At 47.2% G+C, this 12982-nt stretch overlaps 1 protein-coding gene across 1 annotated transcript in view; it reads right to left on the bottom strand.

Moving 5' to 3' along the window:
• PRKCH (protein kinase C eta) overlaps positions 1-12982 on the bottom strand; it is a 113667-nt gene that overhangs the window by 15041 nt on the left and 85644 nt on the right. Inside the window, exons 11-12 of the mRNA XM_071426232.1 lie at positions 4366-4504; positions 3303-3491 (exon numbers count right to left, since the gene is read on the bottom strand). Of these exons, the coding sequence (XP_071282333.1) occupies positions 3303-3491; positions 4366-4504 (328 nt within the window). The remainder of the gene's footprint in view (positions 1-3302; positions 3492-4365; positions 4505-12982) is intronic.

Below are 12982 nucleotides of genomic sequence, written 5' to 3'. Positions count from 1 at the left end.
ACCCTGCTGATTTACCTCTGTCCTACTCCCTCCCCAGCCCTCCAAGGGAAATTTCAAGGACAAAAAAAAAAAAAAAAACATTAGAAAGGGAAACAGATAAAAAGGTTTTTTTCTGGAGCACAAATATTTCCGCTTTCAATTCTACACAAAGTCCCAGGGCACTGAGGTTAGTTTTGTTTTCCTTGGTACCAGTGTTCACAAACCCTCCAGGAACACCCAGTGACGTAAATGAGGTCCTAAACCATAGTTTTGTTATTATCAAGAAACTGCAAAGATGAACAGGGTGCAATCTTCAGAAATCATGTGGTTTCTGATGGGGGGAAATTGGTGAAATGCAGTTACGCAAAATGAAAGCCAAACAGAGCAACAGCATCTGTGAAATGAGTACTCAAACTTCCTATCCTTGTTTAAAATGAAGCTCTTCACAAAGGCAGATGGATCCAGTGCTTTCTAAAACTAGATACATCTATTTGTAGAGCATCTCTAAGCACCTGTACCCAAGTACACCTAACAATTTGATTTTCATTTCAGAGCTTTGTACCATTCAAACTCAGTGAGTGAATTCTCACTAGTCCTGTTCAAGGTTAGAGACCAGAACTTTTAGTGAGGGGATAATCCAGTTATTAAGGCTACTAAGGCCTTAGCCTGCAATACAAGAGAATCCAGGTTTAATTCCCTGATCTTCCACAGGCTTCCCATGCCATGTAATTACTTACAATCATTTATGGCACTGAAGTAGCTGGATGCTGATTTTCCAGAGCTCTTAGCATCATGGTTAGAAAGCACTGTCACAGCTCTAAAACAGAGAGCTCAAGTGCATGTTTTGTTGGAGAAAAACAAAATAGCAATTAAAAGATGCTCATTTAGTCATAATGCTGCATCTAAGAGAAATATTAGCATCAAAAGTGTGCAAAAAAGAAAATCTACATACTTAGCAGCTAGAAAATTTACTCTTTCTCAAAAAAACCAGGTTTACCACTCTCTGTTATACTAACCCCTAAAAATAATGACCAAATATTATAAAAAAATATAATAAAAAATGTAATACCTCAGCAGTGATAACATTTGTTATCACTCAGAAGAAATCAAAGTGTCTGTGTGTGTGGCTTCCATTTTAATCTAGAGCCCCAGACAATCTCTTGACAGGATGTGTCCTTCCCATTAAAGCCAACATGCTCTGATGCTTCTTTAGAACTCAGAAGGAAAGGAGGAAAGAAGGAGCTCTTCCAGTGAACAGCTCTTGGCCCAAAAGCAGCTCCTGTGAGGCTGCAGAAATTCAGCCTGCAGCAGCTATCCCCAGTGCTGTGAAATGAGATGCAGCAATCACCTCCAGGTAGCAGCACCCAGGGAGCAGAAACACTGAGGAGCTGAAGGCCAGTGAGCATCTCCGCTGTCAGTTCCCAAGTTAATCCCAAGACTCCTGGTGGATGCCCCAAAATTCAGCCTTTTTCCCCAGAGCAGACACAGTGTAGTGCTGCTCTTGAGCAGTGCATGTGCCTTTCAGAGAGGCAGCTTTGATTCCATTTGTTTGTCACCAGCAATACACAATACAGCAGACAAGCAGAGGGGCTGGAGTGGAGACTGTTTTTCAGGCAAGGAAGCAGCAGTCACTGAGCTGACTGGGTTTTGGAGATGCTCAATGCTTTCTATTTGAATTCCCAGCTCCCTGCTCAATTCTGGCCCTCTTCCTCCAGTGCCCCTTATCAAATTCCTTGTCTATTAATCACAGAAGGGACCTTAAACTATTAAAATCTGGGCTCTGACACAAACTAGAGCAGCCTGGGGTGACTGCAGCTTGCACTGGCTGTTTCTGGGAGGCCCTATCAGCATGAGGAAAACACTCATTTCATCAAGAGGCTAAAACACAAATCATATTTTATTACACCCTGAGATTCCTGTTATGACAAGCATCTACACGACCACATTTTACCTCTGTCTCATAATTATGCAATTTACCTGCAACAAATCCACTCCTCCAGTACTTGTCACTGCAGAAGAGGAATTGGTACTTAAGAGGTACTTAGAGTTCCAGTTCAACCACATAAACACTGCTCCAGAAGCTGCAATGAGTCTGAAGTTCATGTTTATATTTAAAATACGTAGCGAGTTATTTCCAAAACCCAAGAGGGCCTCCAGCATCACAATCAATCAATTCTGAGCACAACAAGTGATTCAAAGCTCCTCTTACTCCTCCAGGAGTGGATTTTATTGTCAGTTGACTTTGGTGAAATTTATCAGATGCATTTTCAGCTACAGGAAGCAGTTGCTTCACTCACATACAATAGAAACCCTTCAGCAGAAAATTTCCACATTTTCACAACTAAAAACTCTTCTCTTTCCCTCAAGTGGTCCCATCATTGACTACCCCATTTCTCTGGGCCAGTGCTCCATGACTTTCTATTAATTACTACCTTATCCAATTATTTTTTAGGTCCTCTATTACCATAATATTTACTGGCATCCACTCTTAAATGCATCTTTGTTCACAGTGCTTTCTCAAGAAAAGGGAATACTCTGATCCTTCTCTTTCTAAAAGGTTCTTAGAGATATTTGGTGATGTGATGAGGGTCAGGAAGAAGTCAGTAGCAGAACAGTCTGTTAGTTAGGTCTCCCAGTTCATAGTTTAACACTCTTGTCATAAATCACCTTTTGATTCCTTACAGAAAAACCAGGCAGTTCCAGTGCATTAGGCTCACACAGAGCCCAAAATCTTAAAAGCTTAATTCCCATGTCACAAGCAAAAATGTGAGGCACGTGGATAAAAGAACTCCTGGAAAAAGCTGGGAATAGATGGCAGGACAAGGACAGAGTGTCACCAGCAATAGCTCTCCTCAAACTTTTTGCTGTTTCTTTTCTTCCCAAACACACAAAAATCAAACCTCTGTCTTTGCATGCAGATAGGCAGCAACCCTGGGGGATGTTGGCATTACCAGAGAGGATTATCAGGACGCCTTCACTTCTTGGCCATGTGGTTGCTACTGATTAAACCCTGTATTTACCTGCTGCTTCTGTTCTGGGAGATGACCACACACTGTCAATCATTAAGCAAGCAGGGGAGTTTCCAGACACACAGACAGGCTCACATTCTGCTCGCCAAGTTGGCTACTAAACCATATAACTGTGCAAACACACCTAAGTGTGACAGGATGTTCTTTCTGTTTACCCTTCAATCCCAGATAAGAGGAGGGTCAGGGTCAGGATCTCACGCGATTTCTGCGTGCCAATACCTTGGCCCTGCTCTCTTTTGCTGGAATGAGGCTGGAGAAAGCTAGGACAGAGAGCAAACAGCCAAAGGAACTCACTGCTTTGAGAATGGCCACGGCATCCTGCTGCAGCCACGTTGGGTACACGACTTCATCGTTGAGAATGGCCTCGAAGAGGTCGTCCTCGTTCTCGGCCTCGAAGGGCGCGTGGCCGCACAGCATCTCGTACAGCAGCACCCCCATGGCCCACCAGTCCACATCAGGGCCATACAGCATCTCCTGCAGGATCTGCAGCACAGGAGGAAAGAAACACCGACCCTGGAGCTTCATATGGCAGCAGGGGAGGAAAGAAGGATTTGGAAATGGTAGCGCAGAAGTTCTCGCTAACAGCGCTCACTGTTAGGATGTCCAGGAACATGAAGTGATCTCACCCTGAGAACCCCCAGATCAGCACAAAGGTACACAAAGGGCTGAATTAGCTTGGCTGGGTCACCTGGGAAGCAAGGCCTTAGAATGATGCTGGGGCTGAGCTGGAGGAGAAGGGGCACTCCAGCAAAACCTGCTGAGCAGCCACGTGTGTGAGCCGACATCGCCTCCGCCTCGCCCTTGGGAAGAAAACACCTACCTGGCTCCTGCTGCAAGGCTTTCTGCAGAGGGGAAGCAGTGTGAGTGTGGGGGAATGGTGCAAACATCAACCACAGACAGAAATTCAACTGTGTTGAAGGATGTGAAACCTTGTTGGAACATCTGGCAGCATCTGGAGGGCAGCTGCTCCTTAAAGAGGTGTTTATTAATTTTGTAGTGAGATTGGGGAATGACAGAGTGTGAGGAGGTAGAAAAAGGAACTGTGGAATGAAGGAGAATTCAATCTCCTTTCAAATCTAGCTGAGACAGCATCCCTATGTGCCTCTCAAGATTTTTGCAGCCATATTTCCTTTTTTCACCTCGTATTTTCTAGAGAAAAATACAGGCTTATTTTGGTGCATACAGCAGCCTGAAGATTTACTCATGCTTTACTTCACAAGGGGCTGATAATACACCTAAGGAGGAAACCTTGAGCTCAGCAATCAAATAAGGCAAAGCCAAAGACACTGGCAGTTCCATGCTAACCTACACTTTTCACATGGTGGCCATTTTCCTGACCAAGGAAAGGTTTCCTTACCTCTGGAGCAATGTAGTCTGGAGTACCACAGAAGGTGGCTGTGGTGATGCCATCACGAATGCCCTCTTTGCACATTCCAAAGTCTGCCAGCTTGCAGTGCCCCTCATAGTCCAGCAGCACATTGTCCAGCTTCAAGTCCCTAAAATGAGAATATTCAGAGTCACTGTGTGCTTGGAGCAGCCCCACACAGATGCAGGCACCATCCCAGGCCTCAGAAGCTCAACCTGCAACCTGGGCAAACCTCATCATCATAAAAAAATTAACAAAAGTCATGCAGGAGAGGTTTTCTTTTGCTTCATCTCTTACAAAAGGGAGGGAGGAAGAAGCATCATTCTGCCAGTGCCATTTAATGTGGGCAGGTGCTGCAGGAGTTTGCCCACATGGGTCTCCAAACCTGGCTGGCAGGGCTCCTGCTCGTTTAGCTCAGGGACTCCCTGGAGCAGAGGTTGCCAGAGCTGTCAGAGTGTGTAAGGGTGTTATGATGCAGCAGAATGCTGCACACAGGCTGCTCTCTGATTCAGCAGAGCTGCACTGGAGCACACACTGGAGCTGGGGAGCCCAGCAAGGCCTCTGCAGAGGGCAAGCACCTTCCCTGTTCTCCTGAGGTGTTGGGGCCTCAGTCCCAGATCTCCTTGTTATCAGCCTGACTGATAAACCCCATCTGGAGCATCATCCAAGCTGAGAAGAGAAGAAACTCCCTACTGACATCACACCACATGGGCAGGGGGAATCTTCAGGCAGCACAGGATGCTTCCATCATAAGGCAAACTCCTAAAGTCCTCCCAGCTGTATCAATTCCAGCAGTGCACTGATATAAGCAGTGAACATCCCCCATAGCCCTCACTGGAGTGGGGACCTCCTTGTCACTGTCCCAAGGGACCTGCAGCCCAACAAGCTGCAGGGGGACACTTTTCCCAGTACATCATCTCTAACAGCCTGGGAGCTCCTCATGGAAAGCAGAGCTGCCAAAATGACAGAGCCCTAACAAAGCTTTTCAGCTTGCCTGACCCTGAGATTGCCCAAGGGAATAACCTGCAGCCAGAAGCACTGTCAGGAACACCACGGGGTCATCTGCAGATTTAGGCAATGCTTGCCTAAAAATACACCAGCTCATAGCACCTCTGCTTTGCAGCTGCCAGACAAGCTGCAGGCAGCACTGCAGATGCAGGAGAGGAGCTCTGACGGGAGCTCTGTGCAGCACAAACAGGCCACAGCTCAGTTTTTGAACTGTCTCAGGTGTTGGCCCAGGAGCTGCCCAGAATCCTCACAGCAGCACCGTGATGGGGTGGCTTGACAAAGGCACCTTCAAAGTCATTCACAGCCCACATCAGGATCAAAAAACTAAATATATTCTAGGGTCTCAGAACCCCTTCATGTTGGCTCTAGATCCATTTTGCCCTTTAGTTGGATAATCTGTTTCCCTAGGAAGGGTGGTAACATCAGTGGTGACATCTCCACAACAATATAAAAACCTATGGTTGAGCTGAAATCTGAAACCAGCTTGATCCTGTTCATCCTCCATCCATGATCCTAAAGTGAGAATCAGGGGGTTGATGGCTCTGTTGTGCACTGGCATTTCCACAGCCCAAGGGACTCCAGACAGCCCTCCCTCAGCCACACTGGAAAGATCAAGGACACATTGTGTAAGACAATCAGAGCCACATCTCCCGAAGAGATAAGGAAAAGTATTCTTAGCCTCTTTTGAATGGATGGGAAAGCAAAGGATAGAAGTTAAGAAATTTGCCTGTGTCCCCCAGAGACAAGGCTGAACATCAGCTTCCTGAATTCCAGCTCGGATCTTAATCACAAGATCACACATCCTCTCCCTTGAACTTTAGGAGGGCTTGGCAACACAAGCCAGCAAAAAGCCTTCTGCAACACTGCTGTCCTTCCCAGCAGGCCCAGGAGCTGCCCAGTGAAATCTGGATGCCAAGGACAGTGTCCATGCCTGTTTCATGCTGCAGTGTTTGCTCTGGGCAGGATTCTCAGCAGAAGACACTTATTTTTTCCCTTCTGAGAATCACAAATGATGGCTGAGGCATGTGGGCAAGGGCTTGTCCTGGAAAGGCTTTAGGGGAGCACAGGGAGAGGTTTGTGTGTGGTTGCCCACGACAGCCCATCTTCAGCAGCAGTTTACAGCCAAAGCTCCTGTTGCTCTTCCCTGTGGTTCCTGGCAGGGCAAGGAAGCCCTCCAAGCATGAAGGCAGGCCTTGTTTTCAGGAATCTGCCACGATGTGGCTGAAATGGACAGTTTATTCTTGGCTTGGGTTTAAATGCAGCAAACACCTTCTTGGGTCCTGGGCAGTGCTGACTGTTGTGGTACGCCCCTAAAGATACAGCTGGAAGGGGAATTTTGGTAAACTCGCTTGGAGATCCCCCTAGCAAACCTCCTTCTGTTCCCTGAAACATCCACCACATCCTGGAACATTTTGGGCATACCTCAAGATACACCATCCTTACATGTGAGCCAGCAGAAACACGGTCCCAAATGTAGAAGAGCAGAGGTGAGAGACACCTGTGGGGCTGGGCCAGCTCTGCTGAGCACATCACCAAGGCACGCTGCCACCTCCCAGCCTCTGCCCCACAGGACATGCTGCAGATGTCCCAAACCCCTGTTAGATCTCAGGGCACCATGCTCACCCCAGCTCTGAGATGGCAGGAGCGCTGCAGGTGTGAGAGCACTGTGCTGGCTGTGTCCTCCCAGAGAGCCTCTGTCTCTGTAATTACCATTAAATTTAAACTGTCTGCCTCTCTCTGGGTAGCTCTAACCACATGAGGCAGAGCTCCAGCCCTTGGCTCCTCCACACTGCACGTTAAACCCATTAACAGTGTCTGTTGTCTCCTCCTGACTTCTGTCCAGCAGTGTGAAACCCAACACTCGCATTTTCTATTTTCACATAACCTGTAATGTGACGTTACTCTGGCTCTCACTTGCTCAGGCCCTTGGCTACGTGCAGATCCTTTCAGAAGAGGACCTCCCATGACCACAGAAGGCTGCTCAGTGCTCTCTGCCCAGCAAAGTGACAGCAGATCATCCTACACTTCCCTCTTGGAGGTCTCGTGGGCCAGCACAGTGGTAGCCTCAGCCACGGGCTCCTCTGGAGCCTGCTCTCTCTGGCTGCCCCATAAGATAAATCCCTGGGAAAGCTGTGGTTTGACCATTTGTCCCAAGCCATCCCAGCAGTTGTGAGCTCTGAACTCACTGCTTGATGCTGACAGGTCTCCCCATAAGCCAGCACGGCCACATGAGAGGAAAAACACTGACAGTTCTCTGAGATTTACAAGGAGCTCTTCATTTTCACAGCAAGGATTCCGGGAAGCTGATGAAACTGGAAGCCATCCAGCTCAGAAAGGCCAAATCTACCTCATTTCCTTAATACTTGCATTTTCCATCCAATATTTTTAGCAGTTCCATGAAGCAGTAACGGCAGAGAGGTTTTCTGAGGCTGCGTTTCTAAGGTCCAGCTGAGGTTCTGCCTCTCACTGGCAAAGCCTCCCTGGAAAACAGGCTTCATCCTGACTCAGAAAAGGCTGTCTTTGTCCTCACCCTCAGCTATGGCACACTGGCTTAATGGCCTTGTTTAGTCTAGACACAGAAGAAATGACAAAATGAGCTGCTTCAGTGTCACTCACTGAGAGAGGTGTTCTTTGCACATCTGCTGCTCGAGTTTGACGTTTGTAAAAAACCCAAAATTACAATTGCAGATGATCTGGTCCTTTTCCAAAGCATCTGTCAAATGCAATTTCCCTGCACTAGGGACTTTAGCCAGGGAATGTGTGTGATACACGTACCTGCCATCTCACTCCTGATGTAGAAACTGTAATTGAAAGGATGAAGTTGGGAGAGTTTTCCCCTTATTTTGGTTTCATCACCCTGTTTTGGTAAGGGCTGTACATGTAGTAAGGATCCAGAGGTGTAAGGGTGGCAGACACTGGCTTCCTGCCTCCCCTCAAGGTTATCCCAGGTTTGCTGATCTCAAAGGTCCAGTTTAAAGCTCATTAAAGTCTGGCGCTCCCATCTCAATGCAAATCACTCAGTGGTGCCAGCCACAAAGGTAAGTGTGGCTAACAGGAAACTCCAGCCAAATGGTTTTCAAAAAATACACAATGAAAAACAAACCTGAAATTAGCTAAATGAGTAATTTTGGCTTTTCTGAAGGGAAAACTTTCCCTTTAGACACTCCTTGGAAACACATTTGGGTGAGCAAATGTGCATTCAAGTTCCATTGCAAGCAGGGATGAGATTTTAATTTTTCTCCACCTCTTCTGCTGAAGTCATTTTACTTCACAAAAATACTGCAATCTCCATCATGATGCAGAAAAATGCATTTATATTGCCTGGTCTGGTAGCCAAAGTAATATACATTTCCAACTCCTGCTCCAAAAACATTGTAATTTCTTTTTTTAATGAAGCAACTTCAACAGAGGAGAATGAAAGATGTACAACCTGCAGAATAGCACAGTTGGTAAGATAGTTAAGGAAAAGGCAGTAGTTTTCAAGTTGGAGGCTTTGCTCCAAATCCAGTGGACAAGAGATTTAAACCCATACTTTGATTAAGTAAGGAGGAGAACAGATGGAGGTCTCAGTTTTATGTAAAGCCCTAAATACTCCTGTGAAGCTGATAATGTTTCCCATTTTCCTTTGCATTCATAAGGAACATCCAAACTAAAATACTTCCTTTTACCTGAAACCAATGCTGTCCTGACTTGCAAAAAAACCCCTGCTTTTAAAAAGCCTTAACATTTATTTTGGGCCCACAAAACTATTTTTTACCTTTCTTTCCATACTAAATCTTGGAGACTCGGTTAGGAAACTCAAAGAAAATAATTATTTTCATGAATCTATTCCCACCAGCTTTGGACGAGGGATTTTGTCCCCAAGATTTTATACCAAGATTTTGGAATTAAGGCAGTTTCTACTCTAAGTCTTGGGGTGTAGAGAGCTTGCTTGTAAATTCCCTCACAGAAAATGGTTCCTATCTCCCACATTTTTCTAATAACAATCAAACATTATTTATTTCTATGATGAAGTAAGCTTTTATAACCAGAACCTCACACTCCCATAGCCCCAAGGAAGAGTTAAGCATGTCCTAGGCAGTGGTAAAGCTGAGTGGCAGCAGTAAATACAGGCTGACACCTGCAACATATTCTGCCAGAGCTAAGACATAAAAACCCAGGCTGAGCTGCTGGTATTTGCTTAGGCACACCTTTAGGGCAGGAGGAAACACAGAAATCACAAATGAAACACCAGGTTACTGGCCTTTGATAAAGGGAACCACAAAGCTGAGATCAGAAAATGATCAAGCTGCACCAAGCTGGAGAAAAAAAGTTGAAATCCTGAGTTTTGCTGCCAAATAAAAAGAGGTAAGACACTGTTGCTACCCAGCATATAAGCAGTGTGTAGGCATTTGCACACACCACCGTGTGGGCATGGCAGGCTGAGATGGAAAGTGTTGCTTTACACACCTGCAGCTCCCCAGCACAGTTCCCAAAATCCCATGGGATTCAGTCCGTGTGCCCCATCCTCCCCAGCACTGCAGGAAGGAATGTCAAAATACACAGGGACTGCAAAACGTAACTTCAACTCTTTGTTTCCTTGAAAAACATTCCTTTGGGTAAAGAAAACATTTATTTTGGTTTCCAAACAACCTCTGAGGTGAAACCCACCCAGACCACTGTCAGCCACACAGACAGCCTGGCTACAGCAAACTGCAACCTGCAGTGCAGTGTCACAGGACAGAAACGAGGGGAAGATCTCTCCAGATATTTGTAATTCGTAATTACCAGAAAGTAGGAATGAAACATAGCAAGTGCCCTTCTACACTGGCCTAACAGCCAAGAGTTGTTTTCAAAATCTGACCAGACTTCAGTGTTTAGGGACTGTAAATACAGCCACCACGGCTCCAGGCTGACCTTCTCATCTCTCACAAAGAAAGCAATAGCAGAAATGTGATCTAATGATTCAAGGATCCAACTCAGACTCGGGGTAAGTGGTACAAGTAAGTGAAATTCCACTGAAAATCCACACTCATTGCTGGGCCATTGAACAGTGTTCAGGTGCCTGTCCTTGCTGGCCACAGGAGGCTCGTGGGAAAGCTCCATCCTACAGCCACCCCAGCATGTGAGCAGGGCTCCAGCCAGGAACCCAGCACCATTCACCATTCCTGGGGCTCTTACAGCCTCATCCCACCACAGCAATCCTGCAGACTCCTGGGAGGGGAATGGGGCAGAATACAGCAAGAGCCTCCTGCCTTGTCTCTGCTTCACCCAACCCACCCTGCTGGCACACAGAGCACAGAGCTTTGGGAATGCTCTGCAGCCATGTGTTGGGATAAAGGTGTGATGGATGAGGGATACTCAGCCTCCAAAGCAGGCTCCACCTCTCTTGCAACACAAGATGTTACAGCCTGATGCAATATGGACTCCAGTCCAGGGTCAGACACAGCACTGGAACATGCTGGAAGCTCTCACCACAGCACATGGCCAAGGAGTGCCTGAGGGCAAGGTCAGGAGTGGGTGAATTAGCCCAAGACAGATCCTCACACCTGCATCTGTGCTCTTCAGGATGCCCAAAGGCACTTGGTATCAGTCTTGCACACTCATGGGCTAAGTCTGATTCTTGCTCTGTTGCTGTTCAGACTAAAAAGCAAGCACTACATCACTGCAGAGCACCCAGAAGTGCTCTGTTATTATTATTTTAAAGTCAAGCAGCCCTTCAAGCATGAGCACAAGTTCCTACAAGCATTCTGCCTGCATTAAGGCAGCACCATGGGGTTTTTGGCAGAGATGGGCTGGCACCCAGTGCTGCTGGCTGTCCATCTGCCTGACCCCTTCCTGCCTGCAGGGGCTCCCTGGAAGCAGCCCCAGCCCACATCAGAGCACTGGCCCTCTCCTGCTAAACCCCGGGCTGCTGCTCTGGAGACAAAGCAGTGCCCAAGGCTCTGACTTCTCTTCCAGCACAGGAGATGGCATCACCCAGCATCCAAGACCTCTCTCGTGGTTTGAAGCACCAGGACTCCCACCTCCCCTGCCTCTGGGCACTTCAGAAGGGCACCTGTGGAAGATTAACACAATTACTCACAGGATTTCATTGCTGCTGATTCATCCTCCAGTTAAAACAAGAGCAGGTAGGCTCAAGTATAAAGACTAAAAACCCTGGGCACACCACCAGAGATGATCACAGAGCTTCCCCCAGGCTGGTGGGACAGACCCAGTGGGACCTCACTGAGTCCCTCTGGGGTCAGGTACGCCCACAAACTTCCCCTTTACTACACCCAGAGCAGCTGTAAGAGGGCTGATGACAGTGTCCAAAGGCAGCTTTACAAGGGCAAAAAGACATGGGGGACGTGTGAAATGGGGCAGCCACGAGCCAGAGCCATTACTGGTCAAACACAGACGTGCTGGAGGTTGCCACACTGGAGTAATCCCAAAGATGGCACAACCCCTATAATTTATTTAAACATCCAAATTGGTGTGCGTGCATTTTTTTATAGATACTTACATATAATCTATGTATTATTTGCTGCACTTTTATGTGGGACTCTACTCAGGAAAAAAGAGCTACACTAGAAGTGTTTCCCTGGATCCCAGAGCATTTGCCCTCCCATTTACTGCAGGAAGGGGAGAGGTGGATGGAAAAAGGCTTCGTGTCCAGTTTTTGGTATGGATGCCACGCTCTCCCTCTCTGGATGAGCTGCCAGCCTAGTCCTGTGATGGACTCCTCAGTCCCACTGGCCAGCAACACTGGAATTTGCTGGCCCTGAAACATTACTTGCTGAGTTGCTCCCAACAGAGCTCCCATTTTACTGTTGCCAGAAAAAGAGGGAAAAAGGAAAAAAAAAAAAAGAAGAAAAAAACCCCAGCAACCACAATGTTTCTTTTTGTGCATCCCATTGCCTGAAGTCTTCAGAGGAGGCACACAACAGACTCAAGACCCAAATGCAGGAACAAGAATCAGGGGACTGATGGAGCTAGGAGAGGTTAAAAAGCACAAGCCTGTTGTGTCACTTTGACAAAAATAGATCAATGTTGATTCAAAGCCTGATATGGAAATCAAACTGAAATCAGGTTTGTGCCCGCAGCACAGCACGGTCCCAACACTATGAGATGGAGTGAGAGTTATCCAGGATTAGTCATCACCAGCTGCCCACAGCCCACCACAGGGCTGTGAAGGCTCCAAGCTGTCCTGGTAGCACCAGGGCTGGCCTGTGCTGCTTCCCTCAGCACACAGGACAGGTCCCCAGTATGTGCCACTAACCCTGCCCTGGGGGATGAGCCAGCAGCCCACACCAAAGGGACTCTCCTGCTCTGCTCTTCCCACAGCTGCCATGGAACCCACCCTCCCCACTACAGTCTTAGGGGGAATATTTCACTCCTAGAAATATCAAAGAAAATAAAAATGAAGGTGTCCCCATCCATCAGGATGATGTGTGCAGACTGCCCCTGGCACTGGCTTGGGCAGCAAACCAGCCTGAGCTGGTACTGGGAATGCCAGCAGGGCTCTGTGGGAAGGACACTCCTGCCTGGAACCTGTAAATCTGGTCAGGCAGACTTCTCCACATTCATCTGATACAGGCAAGGTTCACTGTACTCTGAGCCTGACTCTAAATCCAGGGAA

The sequence above is a fragment of the Agelaius tricolor genome, unplaced genomic scaffold (assembly GCF_023055355.1).
Source record: "Agelaius tricolor isolate 1412-34295 unplaced genomic scaffold, bAgeTri1.0.p SCAF_5, whole genome shotgun sequence".
Lineage (NCBI taxonomy): Eukaryota > Metazoa > Chordata > Aves > Passeriformes > Icteridae > Agelaius > Agelaius tricolor.
The sequence above is the reverse complement of the archived record's forward strand: the minus strand, read 5'-3'. Positions and strand labels throughout refer to the sequence as shown.